At 41.7% G+C, this 24,262-nt stretch overlaps 1 protein-coding gene across 5 annotated transcripts in view; it reads left to right on the forward strand.

Moving 5' to 3' along the window:
- The window catches only part of PCLO (piccolo presynaptic cytomatrix protein), a 239,349-nt gene that overhangs the window by 182,436 nt on the left and 32,651 nt on the right, over positions 1 to 24,262 (forward strand). For 2 of the 5 annotated variants that reach the window (XM_081191441.1, XM_081191445.1), the window contains exons 11-21: positions 3,869 to 3,977; positions 4,829 to 4,896; positions 6,951 to 7,162; positions 9,563 to 9,613; positions 12,115 to 12,245; positions 14,238 to 14,264; positions 16,656 to 16,749; positions 19,900 to 19,971; positions 20,954 to 21,134; positions 21,495 to 21,689; positions 22,838 to 23,020. In XM_081191441.1, coding sequence (XP_081047567.1) covers positions 3,869 to 3,977; positions 4,829 to 4,896; positions 6,951 to 7,162; positions 9,563 to 9,613; positions 12,115 to 12,245; positions 14,238 to 14,264; positions 16,656 to 16,749; positions 19,900 to 19,971; positions 20,954 to 21,134; positions 21,495 to 21,689; positions 22,838 to 23,020 — 1,323 coding nt within the window. Of the gene's footprint in view, positions 1 to 3,868; positions 3,978 to 4,828; positions 4,897 to 6,950; positions 7,163 to 9,562; positions 9,614 to 12,114; positions 12,246 to 14,237; positions 14,265 to 16,655; positions 16,750 to 19,899; positions 19,972 to 20,953; positions 21,135 to 21,494; positions 21,690 to 22,837; positions 23,021 to 24,262 lie in introns of those variants that run through there. The other 3 variants (XM_081191442.1, XM_081191443.1, XM_081191444.1) reach the window with 3 other exon arrangements.

Here is a 24,262-nt window from a genome sequence, read left to right on the forward strand (position 1 = left end):
TACCCCCATGTTTGTTGTGGTTCTTCATGCATTGGCTTGTATTTCCGTGCAACTCTACATTATTATTGCATATGTGTGTATTGCTGTTTCATAAGTAACTGGATGTGCAATCTGAGCACGTACGTAAGTATCGCTCAATTTAAAACCTCTGAAAGTTTTGATGAACAAATATGTAAGAAGTAAATGCTCCATTGGGGGACACAGGTGAAAATTATGATCTGCACTTGGCTTCATGTTGAAGATTGCAAAGGGCATTGAATCTCTATTGGGTAGTATGTTTGCATATTATGATCTGAAACTAGGCTCAGGAGGACATAGGAAAGACCTGCCCCAAATATGAGCTTGCATATCCAATGCTAAAGTGTTTATTTCTAGTATATCTATATATATATATTTTAAAAAAACACCACAAAAAAGCATTAATATCCTAGATTTTCACTAAAGGGAATTTGTGGCATATCTATCAGAATTTACAAATCATTTCTAGCACCTCTAGGTAACTTAACGCATACAAACATGAGCATAGCGAGAGGTGTGGATAGAGAAGCAGTTTGTGGAAGCAGTTTCCCACACTTTCCGCAACCCTTCCAAGGGTTGAATTATTTTCTCCCAACTGCCATTCAGTACTCTGTGATTTACATTGTACTTCTGCAAACCTGAAGATTCACAGTGGTATCTCCTTCTCATTTCTTGGTTTGGGCTCCATTTCTGTCCATGCGCACCTCAGAGAGCTTTTGCCGGTTCCTGACACTTCCAGTTGAAAGGATGAGGGAGCAGGTGGTGCAGAAGATTTTGACCCAAGGACCTGGAAAACCGCTGCCAGTCCATAGAGACAATGCCGGGCTGGATGAATGATACTAATACTAGACCTAGTGTTAGGCAGCTTCCTACATTCCTACTGTTTTTATTGCAATGCTAATGCATGCAGATTTAATGAACCAGTTGATTAAAACACACAGTGATGACTAGACCAAGATTTCTTTAATTGGGTAACAGCTCTCCTTCTGGGTCTTGTTTGCTCATGTTCCCAGTGTCAAGGCCCACGGTAGCCTTCTATTAGGGACCTTTGGGGGTATGCGATCCTAATGGGGGCTGTTACCTTTGAATCCTTCCCCCCAGCTGTCTAATTTTCCAATTCTTTCAGTCTGATGCAGCACAAAATGTCCACGAGGCAGGGTCTGATCCAAGCAGGCAATTTTTATTACAGGGAACAGATTGTCCATCTTAACAAGTACATTAATTGTTGCAATAATGGAAAATGTTCGCCGCGGACACAAATGATGAATTAGAGAGGAAGTTAAGGTGTCTGCAGCAATAATGAGCTCCTGCGTGATTCATGCTCAAGAAGTAGCCAAAAATAACATTAACACCTTGACTTCCATTGGTTTATTTTAAACTATCAAAAAGCTCCAGAGCTAAAGAAAACCTGGGGCAAAGAAACGCACATGAGGCACACGCCGGACAAAGTTAAACCCTTTTAAGTCCATTGATTTCAGTGGGACACCATGTGTTTCACAGGTCCACGCCCTGACTTGCTATCTTAAATTCCTAATGATAGCATTTCAGATGGTAATGATGAGGGAAGTGGAGAGGGGCCTTTCTATCTGGCTAAAATAGCTTTTCTGGGTTTCTCCTGCGTACCCCAAGTATATCAGCTCTTGCAAATCAGTATATAAACATGGCAGTGATTGTCTCCAGCCTTCAGCAATATTATAAATCTGAGTAAGACTTTTAAGAGAATTAATTTTAGGAAAGCACAGGCTCAGTTATAAAAGACACCTCTGTATCTAAATGTACTTTACTAACTCCGCACATAGCCACTGTTTCTTGTTTTTTGTAAGTTCATTGCTGTGTGAGTGCTGTTAAATATTTGACTTAATTTATTACCCTAAAAACTCAGTATGTTGGAGATATGGGAATATCAGCCAAACATTTTCATTAGTTCATTTTTAAATTTATTTTGTACACAATTTTGCTTTCCCTGTGTCTTCCTCAAACAATATTCTGCTTTTTCCATTTATTTTCTTATTAAGAATTTATCACATCATTTTATTTTTGTTCTCCCATTTATCATGTGCACAGGTCTCAAAATAAACATGGGATCCATTAGATGATTCTGTTTTGTCCATGTAAGTGGAACCAGATCAAGGAAATGTCACTTTTGTGCTGTGTAAATGCAGTGGGGTGTTGTTTTGCATGTTGACTTTGATTAGCTAGTTAAGGAACAGTTCACCAGGAAAGTTCTCCTGCACAAGCCCCATGAGATAAACTGGAACTGTAGGATTATTATTACTGTATAAATTGGCCTGTAAAGGACATTTTACATTTGTAGCCTCAATGCTTCTATTCTTTGACTCATGCTGGTAAATAACTGTTCAAGCAGGGATAGTTCTCCATTAAAACCATAGTTTCTGATGTGTTTCTAAAGCCAAGCAAATTGTCTTATTTAGTTATAAAAAATAGTCTTGGTGAGGTTTGGTACTGAAAATGCCTTCCAAAACAAAATGGCCTGATACTTCCAACTCTGTAATACAGAAATTGGGCATAGGTGGCCAATCATTGTGGCAAAGTCCAAAGAATAAGATAAGGCAGTCCAATTCCTTAGTGCAGTTTTTCAAAGAATAATGATATAAATGTGTATAGCACTTTCAAGTGTTCAAAGCAGTTCACATCATACTCTCCAACATTTCTCTGATGAAAATAGAGACGTCCCATTCCTGCCCTGTGGAACGCCCTCCCACTAGATGTCAAAGAGAACAACAACTACCAGACTTTGAGAAGACATCTGAAGGCAGCCCTGTTTAGGGAAGTTTTTCGTGTTTGATGCATTACTGTATTTTAATATTTTGTTGGAAGGCGCCCAGAGTGGCTGGGGAGGCCCAGCCAGGTGGGTGGGGTATAAATAATAAATTATTATTATTATAAAGATAATTTTACTATTTAAACCCCACACATCTTACTGGGTTGTCCCAGCCACTCTGGGCAGCTTCCGACATATATAAAAACATAATAAAACATTAAACATTTTCTTTTTTTAAAAAAAATCTTCCCTATATGGGGTTGCCTTCAGATGCCTCTGGGGTCGGATAACTCCATACCCTCCAACATTTCTCCAATGAAAATAAGGACATCCTAAGGAAAAGTGGGACAGTCCGGGATCAAATCAGGAACTGGGATAGCTTCTCTAAGTGTCCCTGGAATATAGGGACACTTAGAGGGTCTGTCACATTCATTATCTAGCTGTAATCCTTAAAACATACTGGGGAGAAGGCTAAGCTGATTATTCTTTTTATCCATGACATTCTAATTTTCTACATTCAACGAGTTCTTCCCAAGGAGGGCATGTCAAGAATGCAGCTTAAAGAATGCCAGCTTCCATCTCCCAGTTTCCTCTCTCCTCCTCTCTTTCCCGTTCAATTTGTTTGTTCAGGTACAAATGCTCCACGGTTTTCCCATTGGATCATTCTATGCAGTGGCGTAGCGTGGGTTGTCAGCACCCGGGGCAAGGCAAGTAATTTGCACCCCCTAACCCATGAATTTTAGTAGGGGCAGAGAGCTGTGAGTGCGAGTGCGCCCCCCCCGATGCTGCGGCCGGTGCGGCCGGCCCCCCCCCTGCACCCCCCACGCTACGCCACTGATTCTATGTTAACCTACACAGGTAATTTGACATGTTGGTCTTGGGTTTTGCTTTCTGTTCTTTTATCAGTGTGCAGTGGAAAGGCTTTGAAGTTTTGTTAAGTTTCAAAGACCCATTGAAACTGACTTACACTGAACTGCTATTTGGACCTTTCGCTTTATATATGTTCAAGATACTGGCTATAATCCAGACCGTGGCATAACTGTGTTTCACCCTGTTCTGCCCCCCTAGGGATGCAGGTCCTGGAATGGAATGGCATTCCCTTGACGGCCAAAACCTATGAAGAAGTCCAGAGTATCCTCAGTCAGCAGAGTGGGGAAGCAGAAATATGTGTAAGACTGTGAGTTTTTCCTCATCTTTCTGTTTCCATTATTTTTGGCTTTTCATGGCTTTTCTATTCACAATTGTTAAGGTGGAACCCGTGAAACACTTTGTGCACCGTTTATATCTAAAAAGGAAAGAAGCTTGGTGCACATATTAGAGGAGAATTTCTTTGTTCCTTACTATAAACTGAAGAGTAAATATAGACTTTCAGGTACCATCCACAGCCTATTGAAATTTATGGCCACGTTTCCATGGATGTTAACAGGTCAGTTGACTCCCTTTGATGTCTTCTGGGGGGCTGTGTGTTGAATTTCTCTCTGTGATTGGAAAAGGTTAATCAAAATGAGTTTGGGTGAGCGGTTAAATGTAAGGGTGAAAACAAATAATCCTTTGCTGGAAGCGCAGTGGGAGCTTGCGCTGCATAAAACGAGGGGATTCTGCATTCAAATTTCAGTACCATCATAGTAAGTTGCTATGATTCAGGCCTAATGAGTTGCAAGAAAGGAGGAATAATGCACAGAACCGCTGTGGAGATGAAACATAGCTGGTTTCAAAGCTCATTGTGAGTGAAAGTGTTGTGACAATGTTAGGTAAATAAATGATACATCTAGCTCATCTGAACATCATGGAAAGTGGTTGCATTTCAGTGTAAACCTGCATTTATTCCATTTAAAAATCCACCCCAGAACTGCCATTTTTCTCAGCTCTTCAACTTGAATAGCGTCACAAACACGTATCAGCCAAAGAAGGGGTCATGTTTGGGAGCTGCTTTCTGCCATAATCCATGTCTCATTTATCTACTCTAATACCGCAATGAGGGTGGGCCAAGGCTTCATTTTGTCTCAGGCTTCTTATGGCTTCCTTTAGGGATCTCAACATGATGTCAGATGCCGAGAATCCACAACATCTGGATTTGCTTGAGCCAGGAAAGACTGGTAGGTAAAAACAATTTGCTTTTCAGTGACACAGGCCACCAATTGTGATTCCGGTACATTTAGAACACACGGCCAAGTACCTTTGAATATGCAGCAAAAAATGGAAGCAAATATGTCCCATTTCTTCTCAGTGGATGACAACTTTGGTCAAATATGCAGAGAATGGACTATTTGTTTGCTGGTGCTGATACGAAGATAGCACAACCAGCACCGACTTTTAAAACTTTTTTCAGCTCTGGTTTGGGAGTGATATGACAAATTGCTCTTTGGATAATTGAAATTGGCTGTGTTGATATTTTTCCATTTCATTTCACTAAACCTTTGATACATTTGATACATGGGCAAACAAATGGTTTTAGAGCAAACATCAGAACTGACGGTCTTCAATTCAAGTATTTGAGCTTAATATAGAGAATTGAGGGTGGGGGAGTAAGGGAACCCACTTACAGTTGGTCATCATTATGTCCCACAAGAAATCACACCAAAAAATGGGCTAGAGACCTCTAGCCCTTTGGGGGTTATGGTAATACTGTAATAAATGCAAATATCCTCAGGTTTAAGGGAAAGAAACTGATTTGCAGATCCATAGCTTAAATGCTTATGCTGAATGGTCCAAGGGGCGGGTGGGGAAGCGGGAAAGGGCATCACATGTCAGTATGAACTGGCAAACCCTTTGCTATCAGTAAACTGCTTGAGATTATTCAGTCTATTACAGTTGTGTAATGCTTTGACTCTAAAGAGCCCCAATGAGCTTGGAAAGTCCACAATACAGTGGTGGAGCACATGCTCTCTTTTCCCCAAGTCTACTTCATATGGTTTTAGTCTTGTTTTAAATGCATTTGTTGATTAATAAACCAATAATAAGAATACTGGGATGCGGGTGGTGCTGTGGGTAAAACCTCAGTGCCTAGGGCTTGCCGATCGCATGTTCGGCGGTTCAAATCCCCGCGGCGGGGTGAGCTCCCGTCTTTCGGTCCCAGCTCCTGCCCACCTAGCAGTTCGAAAGCACCCCTAAGTGCAAGTAGATAAATAGGTACCGCTTTATAGCGGGAAGGTATACGCCGTTTCCGTGTGCTGCGCTGGTGCTGGCTCGCCAGAGCAGCTTCGTCACGCTGGCCACGTGACCCGGAAGTGTCTTCGGACAGCGCTGGCTCCCGGCCTCTTAAGTGAGATGGGCACACAACCCTAGAGTCGGACACGACTGGACCGTACGGGCAGGGGTACCTTTACCTTTACCTTTAATAAGAATACTAATCCAAATGATGCTGTAAATGTACAGAGTCCCTGCATTCATCTCTGGTGTCTCTGGATAGGTCTGGGAAGCCACAGCCAATTACAAGAGTGTTGACGGGTCTGAGCTAGATGGACCAGTTATCTGACTCAGCATAAGGGAGCTTCCACATTCACAAAGGAGATGTGCTGATTTCACTGCCCACAGCTGCAGCCCCATGAGACATATCCAACACTTAAGACTGGCTTTTCAAAAGGCGCAGGAGAGTGCATAATGAAAAAGGAAGGGAAGCCTGCTGCACAAGCCGAATTCTCCCTGCAGTTCTTTAAGAAATCTTTTTTCCCCTATTTTCTAAATACATTTTTATTGGCTATTCTTTATTGCAGTTCTTTTGACCCAGTCTTACAAAATAAAATTTAATTGGATTTTAAAAATGCCAAAGTACTTTGTCCGTTGCCCCGGTGCCTTTGCACTCATTGGCTCGCAGACAGGAGAAGGTCTACTTCTTACCAAACACTGAAGTCCAATACCATTTCCCCGTTTTTATATACATCATGAGTCAAAGAACTAGAGACTTATGTTTTGAAAACAGGAGAGTGAGTAAGTTCCCTCCACAACACATACACATGCTGACTTAGTTGAAAAGCTGGCTGAGATTATAAAGTTTCACAGTTTGGTTTATTGTCCAAGGTTTTGTTACTTGGTTAGCTGTTTTCTTCCCCTTTGTGCTCTAATAACGGGGGAAGTTACTAGCATGAATTGCCATTCTTCCATCCCAAGCTGGGAGAGTTGCAGAAATGAATACAAAAACATTTGCTTGCAGTGGATAAAACAAAGTCGCCCGGGGTGGACCCAAAGCAACTGGCTGCAGAGCTGCAAAAGGTTTCCCTGCAACAGGCTCCCTTGATGGCCTCCTCCGCAATGGAAAAGAGCTCCCATGCTCATTCTGGGACTACGTCAGCCAACTCGAGTTCTGTTCCGAGCCCTGGTCAGCCTGCTTCTCCTTCGGTCAGCAAGAAACGGCACAGTAGCAAGGTATGAATTCGTTTGTTTTGGCTTTTTTGTGTATGAATGCAGAGGTGGATATATGCATTTTCATATCGAGACCATAAAGAAGCTTAAAGAAGAGATTCCAGTGTTCCCATGTTAGCAACAGGGGTACTGGGGCTGCTTCACTCTGACTGCGTTCTGAGCAGCTCGGGGGCACTGGCAGTCTGGAATGGCAACGGAAGCATTTTGACATGTTCAGTTAAGACCCGTGTAATGCTTTGACTGAGCTAGCATCTCTTCTCACTGTCATCACTAACAGGGCCTGTTTGGGGTTTCCTTGCGATTTCGATTTTGAGTATCACAACAGGGCTGTCACTTTGACCCACCAAATTTATTCAGAGTTCACACTGAAGTACTCAAAAACTTTCTGAGGGTTGTGTTTCCTATTGATTGTACTTCAAGTAGATGAAGAGGCCTTCAGTGGGATTCAAAGGACTGCATGTGCAGCATTTAATGCATGTCTGCTGCAGAAAACTCTTGGGTGTGGTTTCATTTAGATTTCCTCTTGCTTTAAAATTCTGTTCTCTTACCATAGTTCTACAGCCTAGCAGTTCAAAAGCACACCAGTGCAAGTAGAGAAATAGTTACCACTGCGGTGGGAAGGTAAACGACATTTTCGTGCACTTTGGCACTCGTCAAGGTCCTCCTTGCGCCAGAAGTGGTTTAGTCATGCTGGCCCCGGAAAGCTGTCTATGGACAAACCCTGGCCCCCTTGGCCTGAAGCGAGATGAGCGCCACAACCCCATAGTCACCTTTGACTGAACTTAACCATCCAGTTACAGATAGGTAGCCGTGTTGGTCTGCCATAGTCAAAATTAATTACACAGTATCTGAAGAAGTGTGCATGCACACGAAAGCTCATACCAAGAACTAACTTAGTTGGTCTTTAAGGTGCTACTGGAAGGAATTTTTTAATTTTACCCTTCCAGGTTAAGTTACCTTTACTTTAGCTCTACAACAACAAAAAAGCAGTTCTTAGCAGAGAAGCTTGCCATCATGACAGCCACCTCTGGCGAGTCCTGGAAGATTACTTTGACAAAGCTTCAATGTCTAAAGAACTGAACAAAAGAAAGCAAATTACACAGCACAGAAAGGAGTTGACCTTTTGGTGCAATATACTGACCACATCCCGTGCTAGCCTGCTTGTTCTTGTTTTCTAATTTTAAATGTCCTTTGAGAGTAATTAGTTGCTCTTTTCCACCTACAGAAGAACTTGAGTTGGGCTTATATCTAAAGGGAAAACATTTGATGATATTTACCAGCAGAAATTAGGCAAGAGTAACAATATTAGTGACAAATATTGGAACGCTTGGTTGCTTAGGTCAGAGTTCTTGGCATGCAAAATTTGAGTTTCCATGGTATAACTAAAAAACCTGTACAGTGCTGACAATGACTTCTTCTTTTTGAAGTTTGTAGAATATCTAGCCCTTTTTGATCCTATCATGAGTGAACATTGGTGTAGAGCTAAAGATCAAGAAAAAAATGGTTTACTACCTAGGAAAGGATATCCAAAATTAGCTGATACAACTTCTAGTAGGTGCTATAAAGAAGAAACTTTTAGCTAGGGCAAACTTAGCCAAATGCTACTCGGTTATTCTGAATTGCACACCTGGTGTTAGTCTTGTTGAACAAATGACAATGATTGCACGTTATGTTGATGAAATCAAATGATCTGCTAATGAGATGTCCGAGCCAGAAGTTATTGAGATTTGTTACACGAAAGAAGACCACAGGTACCTTTATGACAGAAACTCTTTTTGGACAGTTTGAACCAACTGAAAATCTGTTTGGAATGGGCAAAGTTATGATAACATGAAAGGCCTGGACATAAATCCATCTGCCATTTTATGCCCTGCTATGCAAACTCTTTAAACTTTGTAGTCAATGATGCTTCTAAGTGTTGTCTGGAAACAACTCATTTCTTCAGTTTGGTTCAAAGAATCATACACTCTCTGCATTGAATCTGAAGGACTGTTCAAAAGTGTTTTGTGATATTACATGAGGAGGAAAGTAAAAAAAATCCTGTTTAGCCTCCCCAAGCTCTTCAGTGTATGCAAAGTAACTTCCTGCCTGGTTATTTTATATATGAGATTAAGCAGTATTAACATTTAGGGTTTGTTTTGATCTAGACATGTGTCATTTCAGTTATGTCATTTGCCCACAGAAGTCAAATTCTCATGTAAAGTGTCACATTCCAAACTTGTGTGGTCAATTTCATTTCAGTTATAATTTTTGTACCACCAAAGTCAGTAGTCTTAATCATGTAGGTGTAAGAATGGTAGGAATGATAATCATGATGCTATAAATATTCATAGCAAGAAATACTATTTAAAAATGAAATGATTTACAACTGTGTTTCTGTGCTTCTTTCTTTGAATATGGCAGCCCACGGAAGGTACAAAGTCTGGTTCCCATCCAATTACTGGAGAAATTCAGGTAACAATCTAATATTAGCATTTATGGATGCTATAAATGGATAATAGAACAGGAATATCATTGTTTGATTCTTAGACTGCCAACATTGCACAAATTGTAAATCAATTCTAAAAATAGATTTTAAAAAAATCAGTTGTGTGGAATGCAAATGCTGATGACTAATATTAATCCAGTTGCTGCTTCCTGAGGAAGGGAAGAGCTATGAATTCCATTTTAATTTGAGGAACTGCACAGGGCACATTTATGCAAATTCCTGTATGGATGTTCCAGACGGGAATTCCATTATTCCTGTGCCATGATACAAAACTAAAAGTATAGGGTTGTATACAGTGCTTTTTTCTGGGGGTACACAGGGGTACACATACCCCTAAACATTTTGTGAATCTTTGTACTTTTGTCCATTTACTGTATTTATTTTTCCTTATTTGAAATATAAAATGGTGATTTTCTTGAGTCAAAATGAGAGACCCCTAAACATTTTTTTTTTAGAAAAAAGCACTGGTTGTATACAATGACATTGCTCAGCTGACAGTAAGACTTCTACCCACAAAAAAGGGAGGGAATCGATGTCCAGGGATATCCCTTCTTGCAGTTCTGTGCAGCTCTGCTGTGGGGAAAGGACAAATCACCCTAAAATTCCTTCCTTCCTGATTCCTTTCCATCACCTGCAACACTCTTGTATACAACCCATAGTCGGGTTCTGGAAAAAGAATAGACACCTGCTGGTTTTGATCCAGAGTTCTGTGAGCAGAACTCCGCTCGTGGGACTCTTCCTTATTCCTACAGCTCCCAGTGCGTCCAGCAATGTTGCTCCAGGACAGTGTGGGAGGTGGTGGGGAGGACTACAGGGGGAATTGAAGTGTGCCCGCTGGATCTCAGCCCCTTCCACAATCAGAAGGAGCCTTCCTTCACAGAAGAGACACTCTCAAAACAACTCCTGTTCTTCCTGTTTCCAGTGATATAGTTGCATTCTTCTTCTTTTGTTCAAATCAATAGTTATTTTGCTATAAGCATTTGCAATGGGAGCAGGTCAATTGTTTTTAGGGGCTGGGATCCAAATAACTGCACAACTACTTCCTGCTGTAGACCAGCCCCCCCCCCCCAATGCCAGACTGCAAACCACCTTGAGCACAGAGGGGGTGTCCCAAAGCAGTTTGTGATACGGCAGGGGATACGACTGGTCAAAGGAAGCAAAGTCAGAAATCCCACAGGGCATGCACACTGCGTTTAGCTGTGCAAAGAGGTATATACCGTATTTTTCGCTCTATAGGACACACTTTTCCCCCTTCAAAAATGAAGGGGAAATGTGTGTGCATCCTATGGAGCGAAGAAGCCATAGCCCCGTGACCCTCTCCCGGCTGGAGAGGTGGCGCGCGGCTATGGCAGGAGCCTCTTTAGCCGCACACCACTTCTCCAGCCGGGAGAGGGTCGCGGGGGGCTTCTTTAGCTAAACAAGCCCCCCGTGACCCTCTCCCAGCTGGAGAGGTGACGTGCGACTACGGCAGGAGCCTCTATAGCTGCGTGTCACCTCTCCAGCCTGGAGAGCGTGCGGGGGGCTATGGCAGGAGCCTCTCCGCTGCGCACCTTTCCCCGCTCCCCGACCTGCTCTTTGGGGCTGGTGGTGGGCTTCCCCCTGCCAGCCCCAGAGCAGGTTGAAAGGAACCTGAAGCCTGGAGAGCGAGAGGGGTCAGTGCACACCGACTCCTCTCGCTCTCCAGGCTTCCAAGGTAGCCGCCTGAACGCACCTTAAACGGCACCTTGTTTTAGAGCGGGAAAACAAGAGGGGGAAAATTCTCCCCCTCTCTGCGCAGCGCCTCCTGCTGCTTCACTGAAGGGGTGCTGGGCAGAGAGGGGGAGATTTTTTTTTCTTGTTTTCCCCCCTCTAAAACAAGGTGCGTCCTATTGTCCGGTGCGTCCTATAGAGCGAAAAATACGGTAAATATAATTAACTGATTCAGCAGTGCTTAAAAAAACCAAAAACCTTCAACTTTTAAATGACTACTGTATCTTAAGCGCCAATAAATCTCTGCCCCACTCTCAGCTTCTTGAAAGCAGAATAAATATAGGAAGAGAAGATTAGGAGTTCTAGAGATGCAAAGAGCTGCTTGGTAAACTCTCAGTACAGAAAAACAAACAAACAAACAAACAATATAGATCAATATAACATAGTGCCCTTAAATGGATAAATGCTTACATTTACCAGAAAATTCTAAGATTTTAGAAGGATCTTTTTTAAAAAAAATAATGCTGCACATACAAACACATTACTGTCTGCTTTAGAAACTTTTCAGGGAAATATGCTTCTATTCTCTTTCTCTGTAGAGGAAGATTAAATCATCTGCTTGAAACAAACGTCTTATGAGATTCATTTAGGAAAGCTATGAAGATGCATTACTGAATTTTAGTGTTGGAAAATGTTAAAAAGTAACCTGTAGTAATAGATGTTACTTTGAAATGACATTATTTGGGAAATGATTAATGGCAACCAATGTTATGCTTAGCTTCAAATCAACTATGACAAGCACCTTGGCAATTTGATAATTCACATTCTTCAAGCAAGAAACCTTGTTCCCCGTGACAACAACGGCTATTCGGACCCGTTTGTCAAAGTTTATCTTCTACCAGGAAGAGGGTAAGTGGAGGGGTGATTTCAACTACTAACTGCTGTTAACTGCTGTTAACACAACAGGTTTCCCATTGTTGACCTTCAAGAGATCCATTTCTTATCAACTAATCTGAACACTCATTTCATGTGGGCCTCACTGTCACCCTCTGAAAACTACAACAAGGCTGGTGGGCAAATTGTATTTTAGGAAAGCTTGTTCACCCACAGTTTGCTCATCTTTTGTATACAGTGTAATCTCACTGTGTACAAGTTGTACAAGTGACAATAAAGTATTTCATATTTTCAGAAAGCTGCCTTATGCTCAGTCTGACCATTGGTCTGTCTGACTCAGTGTTGTGTACACAACAGCAGCTCTCCAAGATTTCGGGCAGGAGTCTCTCCCAACCCTTAGAGGTTTTTGTTGATTAAGGCATATATAAATCTTGTCAAATAATTAAATGAACACTACCTGGAGTTGACTAACGCACCACCAATTACATGCCCTCTTAAACAATCCAGTAGTAAAATCAGCAGCAACTAGGCCCTTGACAACCTCCTTCTAACAACAAAGGGACACGGCAAAGGGATGGTATCTGCAATATACAAAATACTACTCCAGAATCCCACAAACTCCCTAGATGTAACCAAAAAACAATGGGAGGACAACATAGGCTATGAGATTAACCCCATTCAGTGGACCAGAATGTGGTCTAAACCTCCCTTTAAATCCATATCAACGAAAAGGAAAGAACTCACTCTGAAACTCACTTACAGGTGGTAAAATATGTTTTTAAAAATAACAACACTACCTGGAGTTGCAAGGGATTGAACCTGGGCCTTTTACATGTAAGCATGTTAATTTTCTCCTAGAGAAGCCCATGAGAACATGGCTGGAAAACTGGAAAACATTTAAATATAGTCAGGACTGTGAAGGAAAAGACATAACAAATATTTCAGAAATTTTATGTTAGATGTATCTAACATTTAGTTGTCACTAATGATTATACCCTAGCTGAAGAAATGCTCAAATGTGTTACAGTGGTGCCTCACAAGACTAAATTAATTCGTTCCGCGAGTTTTTTCGTCTTGCGAAGCATGGTGTCAGAAAAGTTTTGGAAAAGCTTCAAAAATCACCAAAAACCTCAAAAAAGGCTACCACACCGCGTTCTATGAGTTGCTCCTCGAAGTCAAGTCGCAACTGTATTAACGGTGTTAAGAAAAAGGAAACAAACTTGCAAGACGTTTTCGTCTTGCGAAGCAAGCCCATAGGGAAAATCGTCTTGCGAAGCAGCTCAAAAAACAAAAAACCCTTTCGTCTAGCGAGTTTTCCGTCTTGCGAGGCATTCGTCTTGCGGGCCACCACTGTACCAGATGATTTGAATGAACTCACCAGCCCCATTCAAACATGAAGTTAAACTGTGATTTAGCATATGAGGATGAGCAAGAATAAACCTTGGGTTTAAGCAGTACCCTAAGGAAGTTTAGATCTTCTGTTTGTGGTTTTCAGGAAACCACAGCTTCACATTATGTCTGAATATGGTGCATTGTGGCTCGTCCAACCATAGTTAGTTAATCCAAACTAGGATCAAACCATGGTTTAATATTATGGTTTGCAAACTCTTCATGGTTTGAACAACCTACAGTTCTCCATATTAAGACATGACTGGAATCTACCATTTGTACCAGGAATTAAAGCTTTAAGCTTCCTCCACTCTTGTGTAAAGAGAGGAACGAGAAAAGGGACAGTGGGAGCCCAAGGATTGTACCTGCTTGTCCATTTAATGTTACAATGATGCTTTAGCCTTATGTCTGAACCATCTAGTCTGATTGTAACTATCTCTGATGACTGTTCCATGTTAAACTGCCTAGAGTGGTTAATGTTTCTATTTCTCATAATATATATACCCATCATTTCTTGTTTGCATAAAATGCTCTAAATATCTCCCCTGGTTCTCTCTTCTTCTACTTCCTGTTTGTTCCCATCATTCTTCAACACATTGTTGCCCTGGGGCCTTGCAGCCAAGTCATGGTAGTCCAGAATGCAAGGTAAAGTACATTATTATTCACTGATTCTCTGATTATTCTAAGCATGAAATACGTAATATCCTGGGCACGCAACTATCGTTTCCTAGAATTTCAGGGGCCTGTGAAGTAGCTGACATTTGCTGCTCGTGTCTAGTGCTGGTTAAATTTCTATAACACACAATTGCTATAGAAACAATCAACAAGCAATTGTTCCAGTAGCTTTATGGTTCAGTGGGTGGGGAGAGGAACCAGTAGTTTAATTGTTATTTTAAGGACTGGAGATGGTGACCCTTCTTTTGATACGTGAGGAAGTAGTGATCTGAGGACTTGTCTTATATGTATTTTATTGAAATTTCTATAGGAGAGAATGCTGAAAAAATAGTTAATTATGAATTCACCTGGTGTGGTTTTTTTCCTGCAAAAAAAAAGAGTTATCAAAACTTTTGGGGCTTCTTTTGACAGATGTTTCACCTGAGAATAAAACTCAGAATTTTCTCAGGATGTTACTTTAGGGAAAATCCAATGGCAGTCTAGAGGTGGGCAAAACTACCTGTGAAAAATGTTACTAGTCTTGTGGGAGGTTTTCTGTTAGTTTTCATGGACATTTGATTTTGGTGGAATGATCGTAGCACGTCTTAAACCCACTTTTTCTGATATGAATATTGTTCGATGCATACAGTTCTCTTTAATTATCAGTCACTGAAATCCATTATATACTTGTCACCAGATGTAAAAAGTCTGCCTAGCGGGGAGTTCTCACTTTAAAATTGTACAGTGCCTTAAACATTGCTTTTAATTCTCTCTGGGATTTGCTTGATATTTCCTTGTTCCTGCTTTTAATATATTCATCTCACTGCTAATTAAATTATGCTTCTTTAAGGCTGATAGTGGTTGTAATGTCATACGCTACATTTGAACAGACACTGGTTGCATTGGGGACACCATTTGGCTGCAATTGCCAACCGTATAAATCTGATGTGGTGCCAGCAGCATACCACTGCAAATGCTTCTTTTTTCTGCTCTCTGTGCAATAATGACATGCTCTTAAAGAGAATGCTATTTCTGGGGCAGAGCTGTTTTATCAGAATTCACTGTTTTTGACAAATGAAGGAAGACAAGTCAGCTTTAGGACTATGAAATATTTCCAGTGCTAACCTTAAAGTGAAAGCTGGACCATAAAGAAGGCTGATCGCCGAATAATTGATGCTTTTGAATTCTGGTGCTGGAGGAGACTCTTGAGAGTCCCATGGACTGCAAGAAGATCAAACATCTCCATTCTGAAGGAAATCAGCCCTGAGTGCTCACTGGAAGGACAGATCCTGAAGCTGAGACTCCAATACCTTGGCCACCTCATGAGAAGAGAAGAGAAGACTCCCTGGAAAAGACTCTGATGTTGGGAAAGATGGAGAGCACAAGGAGAAGGGGATGACAGAGGACAAGATGGTTGGATAGTGTTCTCGAAGCTACCAGCATGAGTTTGACCAAACTGCAGGAGGCAGTGGAAGACAGGAGTGCCTGGCGTGCTCTGGTCCATGGGGTCATGAAGAGTCTGATACGACTAAACAACTAAACAACAAATCTTAAAGGGCAGTTGTGTGAAAACAATGAAGTTCTGCAAAAGATATGTAGCATCTCTCTTAAAGTCTGACTATGGTGATTCTGGGACAGTGAGGTGGTGGATCTGTAACCATTCAGCTTTCCTCAAAATGATATCTGATTAGATTATGTGTTAGTGAAATGCAGCATGCGGTCTGGAACCATCATATTGTGATGGAAAAGGATGCCATTGGTTTTGTAGTCTCAGCCTTCAGAAAACACAACACAATAAAATACATTGTAAATCAAATAATTCAGCAAAACCTCTGAAATGCCCTATAGAAAAAGGAGCTTTGAAGCCTGCTTTAAAGGATCAATATTAAATTAGTGTTTCTATCATTAACAGGATGGAGCTTGCATCCCTTTCATGTTTTTTAGGGATGACTCTCCTATGATTAAAGATGAGAAAATAATACAGACAATTAAACCCATCTCAGCTTGATAGCCGCAAGGAAGTTGTTCAAGAAAACCAATACATCACTATTTACTCTTACAATGAGAAAGGCTGTTGTAAACAAACAGGAGCAATTTGTAAATGCAACCAAGATATTTGTGTTGTTGTCAGTCACCGGCAACAGAGGTTGGGAGGTTTCTTAGTAAACAGGCTGCAAATTCAAAAGTTTTATTTTAAAGACTGAATTGGGAGATTGTTCAGCAGAAGATTATCATTTACAGCAGATCAACTGGCATTATTCTGTGCCAGCCTGAATGATTGCTTTATTTATTTTTATCAGTTGCACTGAAATTGTTTCTGCCTTGGAGCAGGTGGAGACAAGTATAAGCAATGACATGTTTTTTTCCTTTGTTCCACTTCAGTGTCGAGAACAAGAGGAGGACTAAATATGTGCAGAAAAGCTTGAATCCTGAATGGAACCAGACAGTCATTTATAAAAATATATCCATGGAGCAGGTATGTGACTGTAAGAGATATCTCATTGCAGGTGTGGTCTAATTCTGCTCCTGACTGTTCTCTAATGATACCCTACACTTCTAAGAGTCTGTCTGTACTAAACTATTTCAACTTTGCCTGCCAGACTCCCCTGACCATATGAACTTTCCTGATTTCCGTTGCTTAAAAGAAGCATCCCAGCCTTTGCTGCTATCCCCTCCCTCATCTCAGATCTGTTTGCATAGCTAGCCACTAACATGCCTCTCTATAAAGGGAAAAGCTCTCTGCCAGCCACTGGCAGTTCAGGCCCTATGAGTGTGTAAATGAAATTTAGATTCTTTTCCCCAACGTGCATCACTTTACACTGACTTACATTGAGTTGCATTTCTCATTTTACTGCCCATTCGCTCCCTTTGAAGAGGTTTATTGGGAGCTCTTCAAAATCTCATTTTGTTTTAAGCTCTCTGAACAATTAGATGCTCTCAACAAACTTTGTTACCTCACTGCTCACCCATAATGCTAAATCATTTATGATCAAGTTAAAAAACACAGGTACCTTGGGAAATTCTTCTTTCTACATCTCTCCATTGGCAAAAGACTCCACTAACTGTAATCTCTGCTTCCTATTTCTGAGCTAGTTACTGATCCCCAGTAGGATGTCTCCTCCTATTCCATGACTTCTAGGCTTACTCAGGAGTCTTTGGTGAGATACTCTGTCAAAAGCTTTTTGAAAGTCTAAGTGCATAATGTCAACTGAATCATCTCCTATCTGTACACTTGCTGACACTCGCAAAAAAACTGCTATAGGTTATGTAATAGACAGGACTTAGCCTTCCAGAAGCCATGTTGGTGCTTCTTCAGCAAGACTTGTTCTTATGTGCTTGGTAATTTTATCTCTAACATTTTCCCCCACCAGTTTTCCTGTAATAGACGTTAAGCCAATTGGCCCGCAATTTCTGATTTTAAAATGCACTTTGTTTCCATGTCAGTGTTTTAGCTCCCTCCCTAGACCATGTAAAAGTGGTTTGCACCCGACAGTGGTTATGGTTCAATGACAGAAGTGAAAGGCTGGTTTCTTGGATTTCTGTCCTACCCAGTACAATGTGAATGTGCCTAATAAGTGGTTCAGTAATAGCTTATTGTGTGGAGGAAAATGTCAATGTATTATGGCTCCAAGTTTTTAATTAATTCAATGGTTAGATTAGTCAACAAAGGTTCTACTGATTAATCAGTGGGGGCAAATTCTAATTAGTGAAACAAAGCAAGCATACTTTTTATTTTGGAGCCATCTGCTCTAGTTCTGGTGTGTTACCTGCAAGAGGTAATGAAAAAGAAAATACTGAGATGGCCTTCTAATGAGTGGTCATGTTCCAATTTGTAAATGATCTCATGATACTTTCCATATTTCATGAAGCCATCTGTGCTGAAAGTTTGGTAATATACAAATTTATTTAAATATGGAGGCTTAATGAGTAGAAAGAGAAACAATTTAAACTTTCTAAATTGTTTCAGAGCCCTGAAATTTACCCACAGTTCTTGATTAAAGGGTGTATGGTGTGGTTTTAGTTGGAGGAAGCTGTCAAAAGTTGGGATTTGAAGCCAATCTAATTTCTGTTGAGGTGATAAACTTACAGCTGGACTGTACCTGCCACTTCAGACTGCAAGTGTCAGCTCACAGGACTGGATGCTTCTCCATACCCATACCCACAACAGCAAAAGCAAACAAACAAACCTTCTATGTAGGAAACTAAAGGAGAAGGGTTCACATTTAGCCTTCTCTATATTTTGATGCTGCGGATAATCAAGTCATGTGAGCTGCTATCTGTGGTCTGAATAAGGGATGTAAGGAAGCAGTGATTTCTGCCCCATCCTGTGTTCATTGCAACCAGCCCTGTTTCTTTTCAACATCTCCATCCAGACCAAGGTGAGGTCTTATCAGAGCTGAAGGACACATCTGAGCAGGCAGAGTCAGGCCAACGATGAGAGTAGCCTGGAGAGACTTTCAAGAGCCAGATAGAGAAGTCTGAGGAGTCACATTTGGCTCCCAGACTTGAGGGTCACCACCCCTGAACTCCTGGTTTCTTTCCCCACCCTCTGTGCCCACCTACTGTTGGATAAAACTAGGACCTGGCTTGCTCCAGCAGGCAGAATGAGGAAAGGGACAATCTGGAGTTTGGGCAGCTACAGACCCTTCTTGTGCCTTGGACTGTTCAAAGAGACTTTTGGTATAGGTCAGAGGTGGGAAACCTGTGGCCCTCCAGAGATTGCTGGACTCTGACTTCTATTAGCTCCAGCCAGAATAGCCCATGTTACAAGACTTCCCCGTTTGTGCAGATTTCTAGGCAGGTGGCAAAAGTGTAGTACGATTCCCCTCACCATTTCACATTAGTGATGGCTGGTTCACCAAATATTATGTGCAACATGTTAAGTTACCTCTTGGCAAACATCTGGCTACATGGACCCATCATTTTGTTTGAACTGGTATAGCTTGAGGTACTAGGGGCGTCCAAGGTGTCTCATCTTTAGTCTATTGAATAGTTGTGTATATGGATGGGAACATCTGAGACATTTGTTGAAGCCGTGTTTGTTCAAAGACTGAATCTCAATTGCTACCTTTTTGGCATATACTATATTATGCAGGTTCGCTTTGAATGTGCACAGCCTTCTGAGGAAACTCTGAGGCTTAATAGCTGTTGATATGCTTGTCCTCAAACCTAAGATAAAAGAGGAGGGAGAAGATCTGAAAAGCACTCTTTGAAATTATTCAGCCATGTCTCACTGTGAATACCAATGCATTTTGACTTTGCCCAGAACTCAGTAAAATCTACTCACTGGTGCTGAGCACTGAGGGAAGACGTATAGATGCTATCAACTTTTTAAAAGTCACACTGTGGGCTTTGTATTGGGAGCACAGCCAAGCTTGGCAAAATAACTCCTCCAAGCTTGCATAGAACCTCGGCCGAGCTCATCTGTCTTGATATCAACTTTCAGCTTTACCCGAAATGAATTTTCTGAGTTCAAGGTTGATGGGAGGACAATAATTGCCTGGCTGTCATATTGAAAAAGAACAGTGGGTGCCGGCAGATGGCAACAAGCAAAGCATGCTTTATGGATTCGGTGCCAGATTCATGAAGAGGATTGAAATTAATTATCTTTTGATATTAACTGCAGCTAAAGAAGAAGACCCTGGAAGTTACTGTCTGGGACTATGATAGATTCTCCTCCAACGACTTCCTGGGTGAGGTGAGTTATCCCTTATTTCTTGCTTCACTGCCTTCCCTCACCTGACATAGTAGTCAACTAAGAGTAGACTCATATGATGCATTTTTCATCCAGATGAGTAATTCTGATGTTCCTTGGATGCATGTTTCTGTGGAGAAAGGTGGGAAATCACAGATATAACCAGCAGCAATGGCTATGGCATTTCTCCAGATGCTGCCATTGTGGGAACTGATGCTGACTTGACTCAGTTAAGGCATCATGATAAACCATAGTTAAGGAAGCTTACCTATGGTATGGTGGTGTGGTGTCTGAATTAACAAACTATGGTCTGTGACTGGCTGGTAAACAAACTATGGTTTCATGTGGTTTTGCAAATCATGGTTTGCGCTAACCCTGGTTTAATTGACAAACTATGGTTGCAACTACCATTCCTCTTCCAGAGGCTGCTGCACCATGAACGTGGGAGTGAAATTACTAAGCTGAGTGCTGGCAGGATGGGAAACAGAAACAGAAAAGCTCTTGGGGTGCATCCACCCCACAAATATAAATCACTCATAAAGCACTTTTGCTGTTTTAGCATTCACAGGAGAACCTTGGGCATTGGGAGTTTATTGAGGACTAGAGGACTTTCAATCTCCAAGGCTGAAGTTTGTGGTGTGGATGCATGTTTTGTAGTTGCCTCAGAATAGGAACATGTCTTTTTACTTACGGTATTCTGTAAAACGCCATGTACAATAATATTGATGAAGACGACAACAGATACGGAAACATTAGGAAGAAAGGAACGACTGAAATTATTTTAGCCCTCAGCCTTTTTTGCTTTTGCTTTTAAATGTCTCTGTTATTATATAGCATGCCGTATATAATGCTGGGAGTCTGTTTAGCATTCTCCACTGTTTCGACTGGAGAAACTCTTGAGCTAACGCGCACGTTAGCCAGATCAGAATCAGACATTGTAAGGTGTTCAATAACAAAATAATTTGCTCTCTGTATCCTCACATAGGTATTAATTGAGCTTTCTAGTGCCTCTCAGCTGGACAATACTCCTCGGTGGTACACTCTGAAGGAGCAGAGTGAAAGCATTGACCATGGAAAATCCCACTCTGGACAGAACAGCCAGCAGTCCCCCAAACCGTCTGTCATCAAAAGCAGAAGTCACGGGATTTTCCCTGACCCATCAAAGGGTAGGAAATATTTTATCTGTGTGTGCTATAACTGTGTGGGTTATAACTTTTTTACAACTTCATGTTCCCAAGTAGCTTAGTTAGATGTACTTTTGCCTAAAAACAAAGAAATTATCTGTCATTTCCGAATCTTTTTTTGGGGGGGGGGAGTCACTCCAAAATCTATAAATCAATTTTTGCATATGTGGCTGTATAATGTATTATGTGATATGCACAACATGTATTATAATACAGGAAAAACAGAACTTGCAATTCTTCTAATACTTGTATAATGTTTTGTACGTTGTACATTGCTTCTTATTGCTTAGAATAAATAGAGGTTGAAGTTGGTCTTTGATAACCATTATATTTCCCCTGCAGATATGCAGGTGCCCACCATTGAGAAGTCCCACAGCAGTCCAGGAAGCTCCAAATCTTCCTCTGAAGGACACCTGCGCTCTCATGGGCCTTCGCGGAGCCAAAGCAAAACCAGCGTCACTCAGACGCACCTTGAAGATGCTGGGGCAGCCATCGCCGCTGCTGAAGCAGCTGTCCAACAGCTCCGCCTTCAACCAAGTAAAAGACGCAAATAAAATTCCTCAGCATGGCAGCTTAATGTTCAACTGTTGCCTTCCTCCCCGCCCCCCTCCTTCGCTTCCCACCCCCCAAACTCCTTCCCTGCTGGGCTTTTCTTTCTGCTCTTAGCACAATGTGTGTTCCACCTGTTCAGTGTTCTCTCCGTGTGTGTCTGTGTGTAGATCCATATAAATATAATATATTCCTCCTATTTAGAAGTCCTCTTTTATTTGCATAAAATGCAGTAGAACTGGCTGTTTCTCTACTGGGGTCTCCATTTGTCCACTGTCTGTCCACATCTTGTGGTAAAATTCTGCTGTGTGCTGTTGCTTTGGTGCCACTAAATGCCTCAACCATAATTCAAACTTCATAGACTTGGTTTCCAGCCTCCTAAGTAAGATCCTGCAGTTTGGCAAGGAACACAGATTGCTAACATTAGGAAGCAAATGAGAAAGAGACGTATTGGGCAATGTCACCCTTTGCAGCTCAAAGACCTTAAGAATGTCATAAGACTTTCCTGGAAAAAGGTCGTTCGGTGCTGATAAATGTTGACAGTTTTAATCTTTGGACAGGATTATTTGAAGCAACAGATGTTTTCTTAGGTCAATAGCATTTTTGTGGAGCACAAAAATTAACATATAGATAATTACTGAGGAAATATGGGTAACGTTAACAGCCATATCATTAGCTCTGCTAGAGTGACATTATATAGGGGTGGGTTTGATTTTTTTGTTGTTCTTAGTCTGCAGTGAGGTTGTACAATTACAACTTTTACATACCCCCCTCCCGTCACGGAATTACAGGTTGAGGCTTTAGTCACCTGCAAATTAATATAATCCAACTGTAGCGTCATTGTGTTTGTCTCCATGATTATTTGGTGTGCCATATAATCAGCATTGCATATTGCAGAAAGCAGAAAATAAATTTCCCTCCATCTTCTTCATTGTTGTTAATGGAAAAGAAACAGCCAGTTTAATTACCCTTTAATGCTGTGCATGTGGTGTCTCTTTGGTCTCTGAAGACACTTTGCCTATTTAAATCCAGAAAAGAGAAACCCCCCCCCCACTTGTGTTTGCATGACTAACATTTAAGCTGGTTCCATCTGAGGATACATACTCTGGGTTTCCATTCCACCTACACTGCCACAGCAGCACATAAAAGCGGTCAGTCTAATCATGCAAGGAAGCAGCATAGACACAGCATAGCAGGAGTCCTCCCCATTCAAAGAACTCAGTCTGACAATCTGCCTCCACCAGCCAGTGACAACAAAGACCAAAGCCAACTAGCCCTCAGGAAAGTGATGTCTGATGGACCGGCCAAGCCTGAAGGAGGTGAGCCCAAAGACATGGCCAAGAACTCAGCCTTAACCAAATGCCTTCTTGCCATGCCTGCTAATTCATCCTTACACACTGAACTACTTATCTCTCCAGCCCTCTCTGCGGTATTCAGGTTGGGTTGATAAAACCCTAGGCCCATCTTACGGCTCATGTGCAAACCCCATTTTGAACGATTGTGCTGAGTCCAAATTATAGAACGTTCTGAGACAGGGAAGCTCCAGCAGCACACACAAAAATGGGGCTAACTGGGCTCACACTGCCTACTAAATGGCATGCGTTTAACATAAATGGCTTAAGCATGATTAAACCATTCTTTTTATTTGAGTAAAGACTAGCATGGCACACTGGGATTTCAACTTGGACACAGCATTGGTTGTCGTTATCATTTGTACATCTAGTGTGTTTTCACCTGTGAAAGTTCCCAGCAAGGAAGAAGAAGAAGAAGAAGAAGAAGAAGAAGAAGAAGAAGAAGAAGAGATGATGTTCCTATTGACATGACACATAAAGCTATATCTACATTCAGAAGTCTTCTAGTTTGTCTCAGAAGGAGTCATGGTCCTTTCCATAGATTTTGGAGTATTTTTAGGACAAAACTGCTCCTTGGGTGCCGAGAATAGAGACTGCTGCTCAATGGATGGAGGTTCCTGGACGGCAGTCCTGGCATGAAGAAGAGAGATCTGCAAATTGTAGGAGCCATCCCTTACCAGGACTGCCCTCTAGGAACCCCAGGAATAGAAATTCACAGTAAGACTTTCCATATCTCTCACGTTCATTTCTCTGAGAACCATTTCAGACATAGGAAGGAGAAGAAGCCCTGTTACATGCTCCATTAGCTCTTCTCAGTCATGTCTGAAGGGGAGGTTTTACATCTCCTTACCCCAGGAATGGAATGATCTCTCTGAAATAGGAGATACACAATTCCCCATTGGACATGACAGAGAAATTTGGGTGACGAAAACATGACCAGAGTTTAAACTAGGGAGTGGGCATAGGCATGCCAAGCATAGCTGCTCCCGCCTCAGCCTTCTTGTGCTGATCAGGAGGGGCTGAAGGAGTTTTGTCAGTGCAGTCAAGTGATCATGCCTGCAAGCACCCCTGGGGCCATTATCAAGGTTCCTGGTGGTCAGGAAGCTTGTGTGCCCAGCCCAATGTGTTTACAAGGCCTCTTCAGACCTTTCTACTCAATATGAGAAGTTCAGGAGTGTGGTGTGTGTGCCCAGCTTTTGGGTGGAGGCA

The sequence above is a fragment of the Podarcis bocagei genome, assembly GCF_964188305.1.
Source record: "Podarcis bocagei genome assembly, chromosome: 4".
Classification (NCBI taxonomy): Eukaryota; Metazoa; Chordata; class Lepidosauria; order Squamata; family Lacertidae; genus Podarcis; species Podarcis bocagei.